The sequence below is a fragment of the Pogonomyrmex barbatus genome, unplaced genomic scaffold, assembly GCF_055798465.1.
Source record: "Pogonomyrmex barbatus isolate J1 unplaced genomic scaffold, ASM5579846v1 scaffold17, whole genome shotgun sequence".
NCBI lineage: Eukaryota > Metazoa > Arthropoda > Insecta > Hymenoptera > Formicidae > Pogonomyrmex > Pogonomyrmex barbatus.
Window position 1 is genome coordinate 4,741,617 of NW_028297113.1, and position 23,137 is coordinate 4,764,753.

At 38.2% G+C, this 23,137-nt stretch overlaps 1 protein-coding gene across 1 annotated transcript in view; it reads right to left on the reverse strand.

Moving 5' to 3' along the window:
• Positions 1 to 868: 868 nt before the first annotated feature.
• Positions 869 to 23,137, reverse strand: part of LOC105427815 (uncharacterized) — a 306,009-nt gene continuing 283,740 nt past the window's right edge. Inside the window, exons 5-7 of the mRNA XM_011639750.2 lie at positions 21,438 to 21,756; positions 17,294 to 17,505; positions 869 to 8,067 (exon numbers count right to left, since the gene is read on the reverse strand). Coding sequence (XP_011638052.1) covers positions 7,895 to 8,067; positions 17,294 to 17,505; positions 21,438 to 21,756 — 704 coding nt within the window. The 3' untranslated portion in view covers positions 869 to 7,894. The remainder of the gene's footprint in view (positions 8,068 to 17,293; positions 17,506 to 21,437; positions 21,757 to 23,137) is intronic.

The following is a 23,137-nucleotide window of genomic DNA, read 5'->3' on the forward strand; positions in this document are numbered from 1 at the left end:
GTTAGATTTATACCGCCTCTTGACGCAATACTGTTTATCTCACTTTACATATTATGTATTGATAGACCTCATCTGATCGAGGCTTCAAACACTCGGGAAGGATAAGATTATGAGAAGCGTCTGCGTGGGGAATGAATGAATTAAATCATCCACGATATTATCGGTGCGCCTAAACAACTCGTAGTTCTTTCTCGGGGAAAGTCTACGCGAGGAGACTTGTCATGTCGTCATAGCTGATATCCAGGATTGCGCCTCGACTCGAGAGAATTCCGCCGACTGGACTGGGATCAGCACAGCGGCGGTATTCCGCTTAAGTTATGGCCTCGGTTATAGCCGCCGTTCGGACTACAAATTCTCCCTATATATATATATATATATATATATATATATATATATATATATATATGTGTGTACGTTAGGATTTGTACTTACCTAGTACGGAAACTACACACAACTTAGCAGAATGCCAGCGTGTAGAAAGGCTCGTTGCCGTGCGGGACAAATATGCGGTTACCGCAGAGATATTGCGCCTCAGGACGGAACACACTCCAAAGAAAATAGCTAATGATCGTATTGTGGCTGCCAGCTTGTCACAAAGCATCTCTAGCGCTTAGTTGCCCGTGAATTTATCCGTCGTCTTCCACCCGTTAAAATCCGTTTGCTGAAGAGAAGTACGATCGAGAGAGGCATTTACGTTGATTATGTTGATTAACGAAACGCGTTATATATGTATAAAAGAAAAATATTAACCATATATGTAACATTGGACTTAAATTTACAAAAAATATATTAATACACACAGATATAATATTTCGGTGGGATCTGATTGGGAGAAGGGAGGGATAAAAGCAGACACATCTGACAATTGTTTTGTTTTTTTCGGTTTTAATGTCGTAACCCTGCCAAATACAATAATAATAGCAATAGAGTAGTAATTATAATATATAAGAATCGTAATAATGATAATGATAATAAGTATTATCTAAAATATGTAACCAACGCGTTTCGATAGTGTGATTATATCGAGGACAGATGCGTGGCTGTACGGCACACAGGACCGATATGGTATGGTATACTGTGTGCACATACATCGCACGTTGCTGCAACTCGATTAAACAGCGATATATTTGTTTCAATAAATCACGTTAGCCACGACCGTACCACCCGGATCTTATGATATAAGATTCTCTTCCATAGTAGAAATCGCAAGTTAATTATAATCAATATGCACGCTCACGACCGTGTCCGGCCGAAATATATATATATATATATATATATACTTTTAGGACTTTCTCGTACAAAAACGTCACCGGCATTTACGATAATGTCGTATATAAATATATAATATATATATATATATATATAATTTTTCGTGCATAATATATATTTCACTATTCATTTTTTCGCGGAGTACAATAATTATACATTCTCCATTTCCTTTCATTGCAATAAATAAATTATCCAAATCAAAGACATATATCGATATATCGATAACAGTAATATGAATACAACCACATTTACAATATATCTATATATTTATCTCTCTCTCTCTCTATATATATATATATATATATATATTTATATATATATTTATATATAAATTTCTTTTCATTTAACTAACGAACTCTTCTGTGCGCAGATAGACCATCTTCAAGCGCCGCGTGATATGATAGAAAATACCAAGTTAGCATGTAATGCCTTCGTTTATACAGTGATTCATAATATATTATTATTGATCTACGTTTCTACGCAACATATACAATTATGCTTAAAAGGTAATAGTTAGTGGCGCGCAAGTATTTCGCCCTTCTTCCAAATTTTAGCGACCTACATATTTTGTCATAAAAGAATTAAATCTAAAAAATAATGTTATCTGCCAAAAGCCAAGAAGAAAAAAAAATATTGAAAATTTTAAATGACGCCATGACGCGTGTATGTGTGTGTGTGTGTGTGTGTGTGTGTGTGTGTGTGTGTGTGTGTGCGTGTGTGTGTGTGTGTGTGTGTGTGTGTGTGTGTGTGTACTAATAAAACAAAATATCAGAGATTGTTGTAACATGTATATTGACATATATACTTACACTCTAAGATATGAGGCCATGCTGAAATTTGTAATCGGGCTACGCTGCGCGCACCGCAGTGTATAAATCCGTGCGAGATCCGAGAGAGAGAATTACTGGCCCCCATTAATTATATTATTCAGATAGAATCACGCTATTCTAATCCGCCGATCTATCGATCGACGATCATCAAGCGAAGAATACATATTATGTACAATAATTGTTTTTTACCTTTAAGTGCTATCTTAAAGTCTAATAGTTCCGTTTCGGCAAATTTACGTGAAAGTCCGTGTCGAAACCTACAGATAGCAACGTGATTCGCGTTGTAACCTGTCATAGAAATTATTATACAACGCTCGTATTTCGCTCTCTTAGTACTTTCGATATATAAAAATAAAGAATATTTCTTGATCGCCCATCGAGACACATATCGCGGCATTCTGGTATCTGGACGAGAGAAAGAAAATTAAGGAGAGAAAGGCGAAACAAGAGTTACAATTTAAAAATGAATAGATAAATTAAAAAATGAATAAGCAATTAAAACTATTACCTAAGATGAAATATGTTTGCCAATTAAGGAAATTATGCGATCTCGTTGGTGTAAATTAACGTCAGATATAAGTATCAATAGATACGGTTATAGTTATAGTTTCTAATACTTTTTTTCGAGTCATTTTTTCGACCTTGTACTATATCTCATGTATATATTACGTTCTTTATTATGCACATGTACATAGATATGAAAAGCACCAAAATATCATGAACACCATGCATGATAATTGAGAAGAAATACATGCTATTAATACGTATTCGGAGAAAGAAGGGAAAAAGATTATGATTTTAGAGAAAGATTTTCAGAGAAAGAAGGAAAAAAGATTATGATTTTAAATGATCTTATTTATCCGTATACGCAAGCTTGAGAGAGACAAGAATGCTGAAAAGATATACATAATTTGCGAAGTGACCTGAAGCACCATCGCTTTCATCGTGCATTTAGCATTCGACGTAGTCGTTGAATACAAACGACACGTGACGCCAGGAAAATAATACTGAAAAATATGAAAATTCAAAATTAAAAAAAAAAAAAAAAAAAAAAAAATAGCTAACCTTCCTAAAAAACATACCTCGTCCTTGGACCACCTAAACCTTTAAAACAACATGTAATCTCTCGATCATATGTTTCCGAGAAAATGTTTGGAATGCGATATCTTGTGTAGATAATATGAAATTTCTTCTTATTTGAAATATCTATTTTATTACGCAGTCCCTTTATACTGTCAGCTGCTTCGAAAAGCCTGAATTTTATTATTGATTTACCGAATGGTCGAGCACGAAATCACTCGGCATCACAGAAACGTATGGAAAAATATCGTCGAAGTGAAATACCGGTGTTCCTCCCGGAATTACTATTAAGATCGTAATCGGCGGGATTCTTCTCCGCATGTGTCATCTACTGCAATTTGTTTTTGTTTATTTTTAGCTAGGATCACCAAGGTACGCCAAATATAATCCACGTCCGAGACTTGGCGACTCGATCACGGTGATTTCGAGTCCTGCGCGACTGCGTAATTCCGATTAGTTAGTCGTCAGTTGACGTCTGTTAAGGCACTTGAAATGCTAATTTTCCTGGGCGGGGCCTCTCAAAGAAAATTCAAATATGAAGCTCGTTTATCCATTTCCTTATCCATTCACGGTTCACCTTCTACGGAGAATCGAATAGTCGTGCATTAACATGAGAAATAAGCGCTGAGATATATATATATATATATATATATATATATATATATATATATATATAGAGAGAGAGAGAGAGAGAGAGAGAAATAGAAAGGGGGAGGGGCATTCGAATACGCGTAAAGCATTGTATTTTCTTGAAGCTACACGCACTCTTCGATATAGGAACGTATATGCTCGGGGAATGTAAATTCATAGTCCTTTCCTTTTTTTTTTCTGGAATATCAAAATCCCTAAAGAAATTAGAAAACAACGCGTGATAAATTCCGGTGAACTATCGTGCTAATTACAGCAGGAATGTCCAATGACTCGTTTTTATCTCTTTCCGTAAAAAGGACGGCATTTAACGCATGCAATTATCTATTATTCTGTGCATTTCGCACATTTCTTAAATCTATGAGCAATAACGATCAATGTCACATGCTATACGCAAGTGCAAAAACATTTTTTTTTGGCCGAACGTGAGCAAGTGAGCAAATATTCCACAAAAACGTTATAATATATCTATCAAAAAAATTTACTTTTTTATATTTAACATTTAAGTCAATAAAATATATCTCTAATTATTTATTGAACAAAACCTAAATCTTGAAAGACATTTAGCATTATAAAGGAAAAATATATAGACAAGAAATATTCAATAAAAAAAAAAAAAATACTTAAAATAAGAAAGCGATTAAATAAAATTAGCTTATCTAAGAAATTAAATTGAATATTTCGTCTTATAAAAATATAAATAATTAATCAATTACAAAATTAGTAATCAAATTAAATAATTTTAACATAATTATCTTAACAAAATATTATGAATACTTGAAGTCTCAATTATTCAAATTCAATTAAGATAGTTATAGTTAATTCTCCTGCCAATATCACCAAAGGGATTTAGATATTCCGTTGAATATTGAATATTCAGACGACAGTCTGAAATTTGAACAAACAGTGATGACATATATCAGCATAAATATATGAGCAAATATGATAATGATGAAAGACGATGTCATTGTGAAATATCTTTTTATCGTTTATATAGCGCTCTTTTCGTTTCCAAGATATTCCTCCAAAGATAGACATCTACATAAAGAATGTCTTGAATATTTTTTTTTTATTATCGAATTTTATGATGATAACGTACGAAAATAATTCATATATTGTGGAAACTCTTGTCGATTCTGTCCATAAAAATCCTATCGCAGTTCAGCCTGCATAACAAATTAATTAATATAATTAATAAAAAAACCAATCGAATATTATACTATCATTTATTCTACTTAATCGATTTATAAGATATATTAAAAATTGAGTAAAATAATGAATATCCCAAATTTTAGCATGCACTGAGATCTACACAGAAATGTATAAAGCTGCATATTGCGAAAGCTGAACAATTATATTCTAAATTGTAAAAATTGCGGAAAGGAGTAATAGTCGATTATCCCAAACGAGCAACTATCAATCGTAATGTTTCAATGAAAATTAGAAGAAAAAAAAGGAAATATCGATGCTTTTTATTAGAAATACAAAATATCAATACGTGCCAATGTACCGAAATTCGTAATATCACTTGATATTCATGATGATATTTCGATAGATAATTAAAAAGTTTGTTAATAATTCTATACCGTCACGAGAGTGCGATATATCATTTTTTCAATCGCCCGAAATATTTTTCATTTTTGAATTCAAACTTCTTGAAACTTCGCGTTTAACGGGATTTTGTGTGACGTGACGTCCGATTTATAACTTCTGCGGGAAAGATACCATAAAGCGCGCCGAACTGGTCCTCCGGGCGAAGATTCGTAGGATCGGATTATGAAAGGTGTACAAGCACGAAGATTCGCGTGACTTAAGGCACTAACAGTAATACTTAAGGCCTAACGCAGCGTCCCCTTCCTTAACATTAGAAGGCACTATCCTCTATCAGAAATACAACACGTAACAAATGTTAATTTATCGACCCTCGCATTAATCTTACACGCAGAGATTTTCTCTTTAATGATATAAACTGGCTCTAGCATATACTGGCATCTTGTTCCGTCGTCTCAACTGGCTTCGTGATAGGTGTCCCAACTAACTTTAGTCGCGCTTATACAGCGGCGAAAAAACGCGGTTTAAAGAAACAGGCTAATGCTACATCTGCCACCTACGCAGCGTATGTCGCGTTCCACAAACTTCCTAGAGATTATATACATGGTGTATTATCAAGCGAGCACCTTGAGATTTTCGTGCCTGAATTAAGAATCTGATCATTTAACATGGAACAAGCGATTTCGACGTCTATAATTTTCAATGAGTAATCTATAGTAATCTATTTCTTTTTCTAATTAATTAACTTATTTTTATGTCTAAGCGTTTTTGTATACTTTATTAATTGTAGCTGGAAACTATGTAAATTAATTTTGCATAGAAAAACTAATTCAATAATATATGTAATTGTATTATTTTTAAAATAAAAAAATATTATTTACACTTTCAAATTAGTACTTTCGAAATCGCCAATTCGATGTGTCCAAGGCATCCTAATTCAATTATTATTCGTAATAAGTCATAAAGAATGGTATAAATATATGTATATGAAAAGTGAATTATTCTTTTGATAATGCAGGGTATTTGAGCATATTTCGGCGCCTTGCGAACAGTTATTGAGCCGTTGAATTTTTAGGATGCCTTCGTAAAATGCGAAATAACATTGACATTATTTCGCGAATGTGATCAAGATCGAGAATCTCATAGTGCGATAAAAAAGAATAATTTACTCGATTATGCCTCTTCCGTTTCGTAAAGCACGTGGTATTAACAATATCCCGTAATTGCACCTTTTACTTTGGCACCTTTACGCACAGAATCTAAATTTAATCTTCGATTTGCGATCGAAGAAAGTTGCTTTTTTGCGCCTAAAAAAGAGATTTTGCAAAGCATCGTACGTATAAAGCCATCGGTGACATATTGCTTGTTACGCGTATGTAATACTGGCTTTTGGTATATGCCGACATTTATATATCCCGCTTCATTACTACGTAATAAAACGTTAATGATTGTCCGTCTCTAAACGCGAAATTCTTTGTGCATAATCGAAAAATTGCTCTATTAATGCTTTACGTAATGTCTACGATCACGATTGTAGTTTATTTAACTGAGCATGCTAAGTCCCAAGCTCCGTCATCGGAGTTCGATATATTCTTTAACTTACATGCTAACCATTCATTTATCTTAATTAATTACTGGCTCTCTTCTTCGCGATACATACGATATATGTGCTCTAGACTAGTTGAGCTGGCCTTAATTAACTGTATATATTATATAAAAAAAAGAAAACAAACTGGAAAATCGAACGAGTAAAAATTGGCTAGAAACACAGAAGAGAACGGATATATATATATATATATATATATATATATATATATAAATATATATATATAAAATATATATATACATATATATATATATACATATATATACATACATATATATATATATATATATATAAAACGATACATCCCGTCGTGCCGAATCTGTAGGCGATCTCAATCGTCGCGCAAGCGGATCATTCCTCAAAATCGTGAAGCGGGAAGCACGGCCTCCCGTTAAAGCCCGACAATTGGTAAAACGATTATCTCCTTTCGCGATTATTCAACGCCCGTAATTCCGAGGCCGGCTCTATTATCGCAGCGATGATCATTCTTTTCCGGAGAGATCCCGTCGAAAGACTTGCGAGAGACAGCACCGATGAGAATCAGCCGACCGAGGTTTGATCGGCATCGCGATTACTTAGCTCGCGATTAAGCGCTAAACCTAATGAACGCGATTTGTTTGCTTCGTCGATTTATTTTCTCTTTTTTTTTTTTTTTTTTTTTTTCCCTAGTTACTGTCCGCCCTGTCGGCCGACCGGTCCGACCTGGAGGTTCGGTACGGGCCGGCACGCGGCGCGGCTCTTCAGGTCCCAAATGTAAGAAAGAAATATCATCGTCGTTTCTCGTCTAGGATCACTCGGGATCGCTAGCCGATTATCGAGGACCATTCTCCGGCTTTCCTCCATTCCCTCGCCCGCGCGCGATCGACGTGCGCTTTCTCTCGCGTCGCGCGGCCCTAGACGGTCCTCACCATCAGTGCCTCTTCATGTGGAGCGACAAATGGTCGCTTCGCGAAAATGATCGCTGACAGAGATGGCACTTGAACGGCTTTTGGCCAGTGTGTTTGCGATAGTGCCGCGTCAGCTCGTCCGATCGTGCGAATTTCCACGTGCAGCCTTCCCACGTGCACTGATACGGCTTCTCACCTGCAACAGATAAATAAAATAATTATCAGCATATCTTGACGATAGGATTTATTGGTGCGAATATTAACAAGCGCATTAATATCCTTACTTCCTGTTACTTAAAGAAGAAAGTTACATTTCTCGAAGCCGAGTTTGTTAAAAAAATTTCTTAATCATGCATACACATATTAAGGAAGAAATAGTAAAATATTTGTTGCGTCTGTATTTCCATATAAACTCGTCATAACAAAAATCCACATCTTTAAGCATTTTACGACGATATAAATTTCATGTTTTCATATTTACGCTTCCTATTTCAGAAATCCATATACATATAAATTTTATATCCAATTATATGAGTTTTGCGCGTACTGCATACTATTAACAACACAAGTAATATTGCAAGACTTAAATATATGCTAATCATATCGCGCAAAAAAGATTTGGTATTAAAATTAAAAACTTAAATATTTCTATTACATAAAAACAATATAAAACTTTATATCAAATTATAAAATCCATTAAATGATCATTGAATTGTGTACTGATATATCGTCCAATTGACTACCACAAAAACATATATAATATAATAAATTAATTATTAAATAAATAAATTGTTATTTTAAATTGCTTTAAAATCCTGTTTTTAACTATTAAATATATTTAATCATTTTTAATTCAACGGAAACAAAAGCTTAAATTCGATTAGAATATTATACGTTATTGTGTAGAAATTAACAGAGAATTTTTTTTCTTATCGTTTATATAGTGTTGTGAAAATGTGTACCGGGCAAGAAACACTTCGACGGATGCAATACTTGTACATGCCATTCTAATGGCGCCGTGCTCTGTACTCGTGTATGGTGCGACGAATTATTCATTCCGATTGTACCACCACCTGAAGATTTCTGGTAATATGACTACAATCGAAATTATTTACCGGAATTAAATTAAATAATAGTAAAAAATTCGTCAATATGTTGTATAAACATTTGTGTCAAATTGTCAGTTAGCAAACATGAAAATATGTACTCTGAAACACAAACTTGATAAATAAATGTTGCAAAATATATTAAGTTTTACTATTTTTAAGCACGTAATATTTCACCATTTGACTAGAAATAAAATGCAATATACATTAAGAAATTTTATTTATGCGAAATTTAATCTTATCACGAAGTTTCAATAATAAAAAATCTGATGTATTAAAGTTTCCTAAAGAAATCTAGAAATAGCAACTCTGTTATTAATATTCATTTGTATAATCTAAAATAATAAAGATAATTAGATCGTGTAATACAAACATAATGTTTAACATAAATTTATTACGTAAAAAATAGCTAGAAAATAGAAAAACGTTGAACGCAATAAGTTAGATTTCGATAAAATTTAACTATCTAAATTAAAAATTGGTCTCTTAATAAGCAATTTTCTTATATAGTATAGTAACTTCTAGTCCTGCACACATAATCCTAAAAAAATTAATTTAATAATTGATCATTAAAATCACTTTAATCCTAATCGCATTCTAAACACGTTTTATACTAAGAAAAATCGTTGTACGCCGCGTGATTCCACGGAACGGGAAAAGATGAAATCGAGAGACGGAGTGAAGATTGCTTCAGATATACTATGGATACGGCTCGGTCGCAGGGCGATGACGTAATCACCATCAAGTTCATCCGCTTCGTGCAGCGCGAGACGAAGACGGACTGGCGAATCGAACGTTACGATCAGGTGGCCGGTTCGCGATCCCATTAAATCCGCGGCTGGTTGAACTCGGGTAATGGCCCGGCTGGAACGACGGAGGCGACGACGTGCCCGTGCTTTCTAGGATGCTTCGATCTCATGGAAACCGTCGCGGTTTGATCGATATATTTGCGCATTCGTCCGCGAATCCCCCGTGCCGGTCGAGGGGAGGGGGGGGGGGAGTACACCTCGGCTGGAGCTGCAGGCCGTAAGTCACAGCAGGTCAAGACGAGAAGTGTTATTACCGCAAAGATTGGTCGGGCGCGGAGGGAAGCGGGGGGATCCCGATGCTTAACCCTCAATTTGGTATTTGCCCTTGCAAATGGCCGGTGTTAAGGCACGGCCGGAACAATTATCGCGTCGTGGGGCGTGAGCCGCCGCCAAGTCGCGGGCTTCTCCGACCGCGGGACGAGGCAGAGCTAACGCACGTTTATTATTACGCATTAAGAACGATTAATCTTTATAAATCGGACATTTTAATTATCGCGGTGGCGCGCGCGAAAGGGGAGATCGACCCGTGAGATTGTTTTAACGAGAGGGATCCTCTCGCGCTTTCGCCGTTCGCGCGACGGCTTCGCGCCTAGATGAAGGTGCCTGATACGCGGAGACAGAGAGCCATTTCTTTTCTACGAAAAAGCGCCTTCTCTATCCTCTCTCCGTGTTTCATCCCATTGTGCTGAGTTTAGAATAATAGGATAACGCGCACACACTCGCGTCTCTCGCGGAAAATGGATTGCCGACGTTTATTCGGCATTGTTCGTAACAGTTCGTAGTACCGCGCAAACGTAGAAAGAAAATCAGTCATTCCAGGAATATTAACGTCCCCTTCTCGACGGTACCGCGTGTTTAATTACCAAATGGTAAATTAACGAGCTAAGCCGCGTCGTACCTGAAAGTCAGGGTAATTAAAGACGATGGGAAACGACAAGTTTTCCCCGATCTCTTGAATCACGTCGATTGGAAAGGATCGGACTTCAGGGGCGCGAGTGATCGAACGCAATCTTCTCCCCCTCCCCCCCGCCCTCTCTGTTTCTTCGCGGTGGATCTAAATCGGCTCTTAAACGCCGTCTCGACGCCTATCGGGCGAATATTATTGCGCAACGTGCCGGCGAAACGACTAATGACGTTGTGAAGGAAGGTGCTCACGATCGTTGCGTAATCGTGAGTAATTAGTCCATTTACAAGCCGCGCGCACGTAATATCGGCCGATGGGCAACGGACGAGAGTCGCATTAGTTCTCCCGTTATTAATGCATTTCGATCGCGTTTTTACGGGCGGTCCGCGCATTTATTGCGCCGTAGATTAATGTCGCGTTACCCACCCCGCCGTTCGTTCTCCCTTTCTTCCCGGCGTGTTGCTTAATCGCGAGATTAGCCGATCATTTACGGCACGCCGCTCTCACGAACGCGTGTTCATCCGCGCACAGCGAAGGTCGAGAGACGATAGCTCGAGTAAGATAAAAACGTGAAAGATGCAAATTAGACGAGAAAAACTTGTATAAAATTCTCGTACTCGAAAATTACATTTGCTCTTGTGTTAAAATTGCATTGTATTTCATTTTTCATTTTTCTTATTTTATTTGAAGATATATGAATTTTATGAACTTTATATTTTCACATTTTTTAGCGTGTCTATAGTACAGTGATCGATATATGTCCATTAATCTCGCCGCGATACATTTTTTTTTCATAATGCAAATGCATTACGATTCATTTGTCACGCGTGCAGGAAAGTGCGCCAGCGACATTGTTTAATTACCGCGTAATGACATGCCGCGTTCTTTGTTACACCTCGGGATAGCGAGACGAGTCATTTATCTTGAGACAAGTCTGTTAGAATCACGCAAAGTGTAACTTCAAAGACATTATTGTATCATACCGCAATGTACAAATAAGATATTACCCAACGTATTAAGCTACACAACAATACATCCTAATGTTTTATGTGATTCGCGATTCGTTAATCTTCTTGAAGTAGATTGAGCTGTTTTACGTTGTATTGCATATAATATTTACTATACCATGCTGATATATATGCTGATATAATGCTGACATAATTGAATGCATAAATTAGGAGCAGCTCATATATATATATACAATACATTTTGCCGAGAGAGATCCGCCGTTAACCAGCTTCGGTTAACGAAGCTGTACGCTTCGAGACATTTGCAATACGAGGCATGTAATTATCACATCACAACATGTGAGAAAGTTGCTAGGACGCATGTTTAAGCGACACGATGCGTGCTGGTAATGAGGAGCGAACTAACAGCTCTCTCGATTAGAACGCTAGAAAAAAAAAAAAAAAAAAAAAAAAGGTGAAGCGTGTCATGGATACAACATTCACGTGATGTCAGTTTGAGGCTGTAATGAGGCGCTGAACGTCTTCTACGCACCTTGAAATTATACATCCAATAATTCATCCTACTTTTAGGCACAATTGAATTTGCTCCTCTCATCGGCAAGCGAGTCTCCTTCTCTTTCGATATCGTAAAAATAAACATTATTTTCGAAGTAAATAATTATTAAAAATATAAAAAAAATATACAATTATAATTTTAATTTTTTACATACAAATTCATAATTTAAAATTTATTTTAATCTGATCAAAATCTGATTTTTGTCTCTTTTTTTCTTAAATTAAGTACATATATGAACTCACTTCATCCCAAAATTTTCACTCAAATGTGAATTTTAAATTAGCCGAGTCAATCGATATGATATCTGATAATTAGCCAGACTCGTCAAATGGTCTCTTTGAACTTCGTAAATCAAGTTGATGTATCGAGAGTGGAGCCCGGCTGAGCATATGGGCAGCTAAGATTATGGGAAATTATTTGCAGAAAAGAGAGCAACGATGATTTGCAACGACCAGCGGGAACAATGCGGAGGAGCGTGCTCGTCAGGAAATCGTTAACCCAGCGAAGGTAATCGCAGCCTTCGGCATTAGTGCATACGTACATTGTTAATAACGGGGTACTACTCGAAGCACTACCACTTTGTAGAGAAATCCACAGAGCGGACTGGCCTGCGATCATCGGCGTATCCTTCGATACACGGAACCGATCGGCCGACGTTGTCCGGCTTGCGCCAAGGCTAATTCGCCTTAATTAATACACGAAGTCTCACCAAACCTCCTCCTGTCTATCAAGGGTCACGCCAGTCGGCTGACATCGAGCCTATATTCCGATAGTTACGCACAGTGATTCTCATCGATCCCTTATCCTTTCCGGTCAATCAAATTATTTTGCATAAATAATTTCACGTAATTTGATTTCGATGCGAACAGAATAATTTTTAAGTAGAACGCGGAGCTAATATGAATAAATAATAATAATAACATACTCCTGCTGCGACAAATGATATTTTAACTATTTTGTAACGTAGCTCAATAATAATCATATTGATAGATAATTAATAAATATTTTACATAATAATTATAATAAATTGAATAAAATTGCTTTTATTATAACTGTCTTTTCAAGTTAAAATATAAAAATGTTAAGTTGTAGAATGTACCATTAGTACCCTCCTGAATGCAGAATTTAAATGTGTTGCTCAAATAATATTTCCCACGCGGGATATACCGCTCGCGGTAGCAACCTGTATATAAAGTTAATTGTAAGTTAATTGTAAACTTAAATTTATATCGCTCCCATTTAATTAAATCTCGTTAAAAATTCTTCCGAGTCAATCAAAATCTTGACTCGCGGAAAACTCCGGCGTAGAAAATAACGATGCATTTAAAAGAAACGGCAGGCATTCCTTAACTCACGCAGAATCATCCTCAGCCGAGGGAAATGCGATAATTAGAGATACCCTGTAGATACACATGTTGCTATGCGATTTCTCACAAGTAGATAAGGAATTTTATGTGTACGCTAATGGGCGTAGGAAACATCTCTCACCATATAATCGTGCAAGGGCGATTTACCGTGCGCTCATAATGAGCTATGATTCTCTACCTGTAATGCAACTCTCGTTACACGCAACAACGTGCGTCAGGTACGTTGCTATTCGTTGATATTAGAAGTAATATTAGGCTTATTATTATCTTATTATTCCGTTACGTCGCCAATGAGACGCGTAATATGAACAACGTTCAGTTACGACTCTCGCAGAAGCAATTAATATTGCCAATAGCACTTTGCTCTATGGCCCGCTTCTTATATTATCTATCAAAAGCTCTAATATAATTTAAAAAAAATCATAACTACGCGACGTGCGTGTATAAATGTGTGTATGCGTGTGTTTAATTTATTAATATAAATTTAATTATCAAATAAAATATTCGCATTGATAAAAATAAAAGTATGAACGTAAAGTGGAAACATTGCGAGACTGTCGAATCATAATATTTAGCGCATAAGGCCTTCTGAATCACGAGTCGTTGAGAACTGGGCCCATTATCTCTCGAATCAGGACAATTTTACGATCGCTCCCGCCGGCTTCGCAACGACAGTCATGATCGCGTGATTTGCGAACGAGTTATGCCGCGGAATGAGGTAGAAATGACTGCGGTAATCAATGAATTGGCATTTCCCACATCCAGGCGGTACTCGCGGTATCCATCTCGATACCTCGATATCTCGATGAGTGCACGATACCGCGGTGTTAGAATGACGAATAGACAATGCGATTCGTCGCTACAAACGGGCGTTGCACGTCAGTCGTTGAAACAATTATTAGTCAAAGCGAAGTGAATACGACGTATACAACGGAATCCGGATTGTATGTCAAGTAATGGCCTTTCGTTTACCGCGCCGATCACCGCGCACCGGGGATTTCGTAAAACCCCGTCCACCATAATGGCATCCTAATGCGCGAAGCATGTTCCGATCTTTGCGAAGCGAGTTTCTCTCCGTGGAATCGGAGCAACGGGAAGAAACTGAAGCAGGAAGTGGCATGCGGAATTTTCGTACGGAGATTAAAAAAAAAAAGTGTGAATGGCTCCAGCAGTATTCGTATTCACCAATACACCTAATGCTACACAATATTAACCAATCTTCCATCTTGCATGAAAATAAAACAGAATATAAGATAACAAGAAAGTAAAAATTTCTAAGATCGCGATTATGATATGATGAGGAAAGCTATTAAATATTTTGAATGTTGAGATCGCCCAGTAAAATATTATAATTTTATTAGAATACAAACTTGGAAAAAAACGTTTCATTTGTATTGTCGACCAAATTTATTTAAGTTTTTCAAAACTTTATATGTAAAATTGCAGAGACCGATCCGATAGAAAATGAAAACCTTCGGGAATTTCCGTAAGCGAGCGTCTCCAGGTTGAGCACCGCGATCGCGCCGCGTCTCGCTTGAACCATGGACCAGACAAAAGATCCTGGTTCTCACGCCCTCTCTCCTCGCCGCCTATGCCCCTCACCAGACGGCGGCGATGCCTTCACGAAGGTACCTATTCCACCGGAAATTCCTAAAACAACCGTTGCCGCCGCCGCACCGCGCCACATTGTGTGTATGCACACGGCCAGGAACGGAACAGAACGGAACAGAGCAGAACAGGCGCGACCTCCTCCAGGTTCTCTCGTGACGCGGTAATAAATGGCCGGGGTTGTATGTATACGCGAGGGCGCCCGCACGAGAAAGCGAATAAAATAAAAGAATCTTTCCTTCCCCCCCCCCGGCTGGACAGAGGCACCTCCTCGGCGACGTCGCGGAATGGTATCGAATTTCCGCGAAGCTCCACGGTCATGAATCCTAGCGTGCGAATACCGGCGACCCTTGACCTCGGCGGGCCGCAGATCACGCGCGCGAAAAGTCCTGGCGGAGGATAGCACGGCGCCACATCGCGCCGATGTGTGCCTCTTATCTGGCCTCTATATCCTGTAATATGCGAGACAGAGAGAGAGAGAGAGAGAGAGAGAGAGAGAGAGAGAGAGAGTCACAGCGCTTTGAGTTTGTAACATAAATTGGTGAGGTGCGTGAATCAAGACGTGACCGAATTGATAATCGTCATTAACTGATTCCAGTTACAAAGAATCAGAAATTTCTCTAATCGAATAAAATTCGGAAAATTGATTTTCGAAATTAACGACAGCAATTTCTCGCGCTCGTAACTCGTAAATCTCGCGGCGAGCGACTACTGGATAGTTACCACGTCCAATTCGAGCACCTCGAGAGAAGCGCGGCAGTCGCCGGTCTCGTGGAATACCAAAGGAATGCTCGATGACTAATGATTTGCCGTCGAGTACTTGACACAGCTGGGCGACAAGTCGTTAGCTACCGCGCTCAACTTGAACATTATTATTATCGGCAGAGAACTCACGGCGAGATTTGGTAGTGAGGTTGCGAGCCTCGCGTCGATCTAACGTGGGAAGACGGAGATAATGATTCCCAATCTACACGTAGCGAAGTTTCTTCTACGTGCAGAAGAAGAGATTTCCACGTCCGTTCACTTTGAAAGCATCGCGCTGCTTCGCTGAACGGGGTCCTGGCTTATAACGTGTAATTGCACGCGATAATGACGAGGTGCTCTCTGTCCCCGCAATTAAACTCTTTCCCCGTCAGCTTTTTTTTTCTCAAATACTGCGCGTTCATTTATTTCAAGTGTCCCGCGTATAAACTGTTACTTTTACGCACAGACGCTCAATACCGTTGGAGACAATAACATCACCATAGAAACGTGAACGGAGAGAAGGGATCGACGTTAAAATGACGAAGCGATTCCAATCGTTTCAATGATCGCTGACGCACGCACGTGAGAGTCACGATTGCACATAGCGATCATCGAGAACATAACGCGTTTGTTTCTTTGAATCGATTGATTTATTTCATCTTGCTTTCCCCAACTGAAGTTTCAATAGTTGTCTATAGCTTCTTAAGCCCTCCAAATAAGAAGGGAGGGTGTGCGTCACGGTGGGGCCCAACGATGAACCAGTCGTGAAAACTCGTAATTATTTTGCGAAAAAATACCACCTCAGCCTCAGGAATCGAACCTGGATCTCCTGCTTATCGGGGCAGGCAGGTCTTATCCCTTCGATTACCGAGGTATGTGATGATATTTATCGCAAATAACGTATTTAGAATAACACGAATAACAATACAATGATACACATATATACGTATATTACAATATACATATATACATGTATTCTCTCGAATCCCAACGACCGGTACTCCAGAGAGATGATGGTCCTATTCGCTATGTACTGAAATGGAGAGATTTATGATGACAATGATGCTGCGTGATTTGACTAATCTTCTTTTTAATCTTTCAATTCCAATGACATATCTGACACAATAGTATTTTTCGCTTGTGAGTCCTCGATCTAAAAAGAGTTCTTATTTTCCAAAATACGCTTCAATAATTAATAAACGATAAAAATAAAAATAAATGCAAAATTTAATACGAGAAATATGTTGCTATTTCTCGAAAAACATTGAAATTGACGAATTAATTAAATGTATAAATGAGATATTCATTTTCATAAATAATAAATGTTTATAAATATCATTTTTCGCAATGAACAACTTACCGGTATGGGTCCTCTTGTGCGCCTTTAGATGCGAGCTTTTCGTGTAAACCTTGTCGCACCCGGCGACGTCGCATCTGTGAACTTTGCGTCTCTTCAACGCATCGCCGCATTCACCGTCAACTCCTAAATTGCCGCCGTTTCCGCCAACGCCGGCATTTCCTCTACCACCCAAACCGATACCCGCTCCTAGCGCTGGACGTTTATGGAACACGCTATAATCAAACAGTTAAATTTGCAAAGGATTAAACATGGTATTCACAAATAAACGCGAGTGGAAATATTATATCGTCAAAAAATTATTCCAAAAAATTCATATTCCGACCATACCTTTTTCAATTTCTTTTAAGTAAAGTTACGCTTTTACATAAATAAATCCTGTAATAAAACTAACATGAAGAATTTAACAAATTTTTGTAAAATAAAATAAATCTCAAAACGAAAAAAATAAGTCCAGTAATTTTTTCACGATCACGTTTTACTTCAAATTTATTTTTAATTTCGATTTGAACTTTCTTTAGTAACAATTAAAATTTGCTTTGTATTAACCTTTTCCTTATATAAGCAAAGAACTCATTGAGTGACCGGTTTTCGATTGTACGAAAGGCAAGTAAAGTCAAGAAACGAAAGGACCGAGAAAATGCGAAATAATGTCCTGACAAGAAGAAATGAAACGCGATTTATGAAACGATATAACGCAACGCACTACGAATTATGAAAAGATCGGTCCTTTTGAATGATGAAGGGATCGCGTGCCTTTTTGCGCCTGATTGCACCTGACGCTCATAAGTATACACTATATATCGGAGATGACATTGATTACGATGAGGAAACAAGCGACAAAAAAATCATCGTTCCAGCTACCATCAATTCCTATATCAATTCCTATATGGACGAGACATCTTCATCGATCGTTTTGCGCCATGTGTAAACTCGATTACATGCTTCCACGACAGATGATCTCTTATTCTTGTTCTTTTTTTTTTATGTATATAATCGGTGTAATCATTAATTTTTAATACTTGTTGAATTATAAATTTATTCTAATTTAATATTCAGTTTTTATATGAAAATATTGATATTTTTGATGATTTTGATGATACTTAACATTCTCATCAAAAATAAATAAACAAAAGAATAATTCATAGAAAGTATCCACATCAAGTAATTGTAATAAGTGAAAAGTTATTAACACTTTAAAAAGATTGATGAATGTTTAAATTTGATAATAGAGCTCTAACGAAAGTCCGAATCAATACGAGTTGAATTCTCTTCATTTAAAATCAAATAAATTATTTTCTCGTGTAACTGCTTTTTCGCTTAAGTGAGTATTTCCGACGGGCCATTATTTGTAATGCAAATTTTTCGTTTCAAGTCGGAGTGCCTTTCTCGGTAAACACTCCAAACACCGAGTGATTCCTCGAAAGTGCGCAATCGGTTGAATGGTACTGGACCGATCGCCGAAAACAAAAAAGGCGTATCGAACTCTGGCTCGATCAATCTCAACCTGACGCACTGAATTCTGGTAGAACTTGTTTTTCCACAAAACTCGTACGTGGCAACGATACGATCGACTTGTGTTTTTTTAAGACATGCCATATTAGTACCGATCAATTTGGCGCAAAATATTACCCTCAAAGTATTTATGAAGAAACAAATAAAATAAATAATAATAAAATAAACAAATAAAATAAACATCGACAAGAGAATATCCAAAAATTATTAAGTAAATCTTCTAAAAGTTCTAAACTTTTCCAATCTGGCAATTTGGTTTTGTCTCTCATTATTTTAGTGTATCTAACTACTAAAATAAATTTTAAATACTAAAAATAAATTTTATCCCATATTTTTTGTACACACGCGCTCTTTATTCTGTTGTAACTTCGTCATCAGTGGAATCGCTCACTGAAGTTATTACGAAGTTATTTTATTCGATATTTTATATAAACTCATCGAATCAATAAATTATGGAGCGATACCGATCTGCTACGCGCGATTCGAACTGCGATCGAGAATTCGAGAAGTTTTAAGTAGGCTCGACATCGGTATCACTGACGTATCCTTAACCATATCGTATTTCATCGAAGGCTATGTGAGGCTCTTCTCATACAATTCGCGCTATAAACTAGAACGGCGTGTTGCGCGAACTGACATAAATCCAGTTGCGATAATCCGGTTCGCATCTATCTCAATCCACCACCCCTCAGAAAGTATCAAGTTTTGCGTCTTTGTTCATTTTATATTATTTCTATTTCTGTCAACATATAAATGCTATGGAAAATTAATTATTCGCTGTATCTTGATGTAAACTAACAACCGTATATTGCCTTCTGACATACTTTTCTAACGATCTGCGATATACGTCACAGTCCGTTAACTCTCAAGTTAGCGAAGAGAGACCGCATGTTAGCGAGCCACGTGGCGGAAACACATCACAATGCATTTTAAACGAAAAACTATGAAACTAACAACAGACATATATAGAGTACAAGTATGTGCAGTTTATAGATAGTTTTTGCTGCAAGTAAAAGTTATATATTCGATTTAACAAAGTGTAACAGGAACACGCAACATCACTCGCAAAAAAATTAAATTGTCGAAAAAAATCGTAATTAACTATTAATTAGTTGGATATCATAATCAACAATCTAATAAAAATAGATATATAAAAGTTTCTTAAAAAAAACACTTGTAAAACTACTTGTAAAGTATAGACACTTTTTTACATAAAATGAATTTGTCCTGAATTCTCCAAAAGATACTACTGACATACGAATACCAAGATTTGTGTTCGTATATTCGTGTCCACTTCGTGTTTATAAAAAGAGAGAGACGTACACGTAAAAGACAAGATGCAATTTCTATCGAACGCGATTTATAATTATTTCTTCGTCATGCGTGATTTCCCATGACGATGGGAAGGATGAGGATCAAAATCAAAGAATCATATACTTATCGACAGTACAGATAGCCACTAATGTTTGTTACAGTTTATAAATCAGGCTTGAAAACGATTCTCGCGTTTTCAGGTATTTTTAGGTAGCGATCGATTTCTCTAGCGAGCTAAAAATCATCGATTGAAAGATCCGCTTAACGGATAGGGGCCAAACGCGGAGCTCGTGCGCACAGCACGCTGTATAGATACGTTGATTTGCAAAGAACACATAATGGATCGGCGTCACGCTAATTGGACGAAAGGAGCGAGTCGAAATTACTTAGGCGCGTGCTCGAAAGAAATCGTGACGGGACGTGTAAAATGAGGTTTGTTAGCGTGCGCCGGGTGTCACGAGATTACTATGTTTCCTAGTGTACGTCGGGTACACACGGGTTCTATTCGTATTTTCTATACGTCGGACAGATCGCGCGGGAGAGACCCGGGCACAATGGAAACGACGGTCGCGCGAGTGCGCGGCGAGAGCAAATTAAACGAGATTTACAGCGGGCGCACGATCTCGTCCTATTAACCCTGGACGTGCTTATGCATTCGATGAAATACGGCTGTACGTAGGCATCGGCATCGTGAATGAGCGCTCGCTGATATCCCGCTGCCTCTCGAACGATTGTAAAACGATAATAAAGTCGGTCTTTGTATTCCGCGGCGAGTTTGTACGTTCCTGTATTCCCGCGCGCTTATTCCGTACATCTTCATTTCCCGGGGAAATTTCCGTTTCTTAAGATGTGACGTTACGCGGTACGGTGACGATCAATTTTGATACCTTCCAGGAGAGATTATATACGTGCGAATCTTCGATGATCGCGCACGTTAGATGATATGATACACGAGAGAGAGAGAGAGAGAGAGAGAGAGAGAGAGAGAGAGAGAGAGAGAGAGAGAGAGAGAGAATTTCTTGGAATGGAATTACTAGAGACACTAGCAGGACATTACGTTATTCTTGCCATTATCCATGCCACAATGCAGATTTACCTCGCATGCATCGCGCCACGCCGGCGGCAATATCAATTATCAATTAATCACCAACACTTTTATCACACGCTCGTTTCAATTATGCTACACTCAGCCTTTAACTTCACAACGCTAATCTCCTCTCTGCGTTCCCTCGTAGATTTTACGCAACGCAAGATATATGCAATGTAAGATACACGCCTGTCTAACCGGGGGAAGCAACAGGTGAATAATAATACTTACATAGAAGCGTCCTTTATCCTCTGCAACGCGAGAAGGGCCGCGGAAGGGGAGATGAAGACCGGGTCGGTTGGCTCCATCATGCAGACCGACACGTCCCTCTCCCGATCTCTTTCCCTTTGCCTGTCCCTATCGCGATCACGTTCCCTTTCCCGATCCCGCAGTTCCCTGATTGCGGGCTCTCGCTCCTGTTGACATTCCCTCTCGTTCTCGCTACTTCTTTCCCGCACCCTCTCGCGCTCCCGATTCCTCTCTCGGCTCCGATCACGATCGTGATCTCTGTCCCATGCTGTTTCGCCCAACGGTGGCAAGGATGGAGATGCTGCAAAAAAATATAATTCCTCATCAATATTCCCGCTTGCCCGCTGGCCACTAGAATAATAATAAATTTTATTGCGTACGCATAAAAATGATTTATGAGATGCCAGTAAAAAATGTGCAAAATGTGAAATAAATAGAATGTAAATAGAAACTATATTTTGTTTTGACATAAATTATTTCAATTTAAACTGCTGAACTGTGATCACATCTTATTTTCTACAAATAAGTTACTCATTTGAAAATCTATAGCTGCAAAAGTTCATGTATAATTAATCCAAGTAAATTTCTACAAAAGCGATCTTCCGATTTATTGGAAAGCAAAATGTGCTGCATACGCGACGGCAATGTTAATATTCATTTTCTATGGGACCGGATTACACGGAGGAATATTCCTGTGTAAAGAAGAGAGTAGTCCTCCTCCTCACATATTGGAAACCTATTTCTGAGAACCGGTATCACCTGCCGCCTAACTGATTACAGTATTTTACATAATTACGCGGTGGTACCTCTCGCACCTTGTGGTGGAGCGTGCCGTGTTCCGAGTAACAGCTACTATAGCTACTCAAAAGTAAAATCGTGGATCACGAGAATTCGACAAGATATTTCGACAAGATAAATGCAAACGAATAATTGATCGCACGTTTCAAATCGATAATGAGAGCGGCGACTGACGTGTAATCTTTTTTTCACGTGCGATACCTACGTGTTTGCCACTTTGTGCGAACGTACAACTCTGTGGCAGTCTCGGTACCGTGCCCTCGATCCATCAGCGATCGAGGATCGAAGGTCGATGTCAGGCGAGCAGCCTCACGATGCAGCTCATGCAACCTCTCTCGCGAATAAATCAACGGAGTGAAGAAAGCGCGAGCGTTCCTCGCGCTCAAATCCACTACGAGATCTCCCAATCCCACGCGACGGTGTGTTCACAAATCGCTTTATAATTTCTTTTTGCAGAACTGAGAACGAGAGATCTTAACCGACTTGACTCGAGGCTTAAACTTCGCTTATCATCACGATCCCGGCTTTTCTGCGAAATGTCGCGATTGCAGCGAAATGTTTCTACGTAAAATGTTTCTACATCCTTCAAAAATTGGCGTTTATTACCGCGTTATATGGCATAATGTTGCAATTTACTTCGCTGTCTACAGAGTACTTTTGACGACCTCCGACCCGTTGACTGGTCGCGACTGGTCAGCGTTGAATCGGGTCGCTGCACCTTGCAGCACGGCTTGCGATTTGTGCGAGCCGACAGGCATGTTAAATATTCATGACATTACTGTTACTAATTAGTAATCGCATTAGCGAGATCGAACGGTGACTCCGCGAAATCGCTATTGATCATACTGCCAATAATATTTTGACCACACATTTCACTCGAGCAT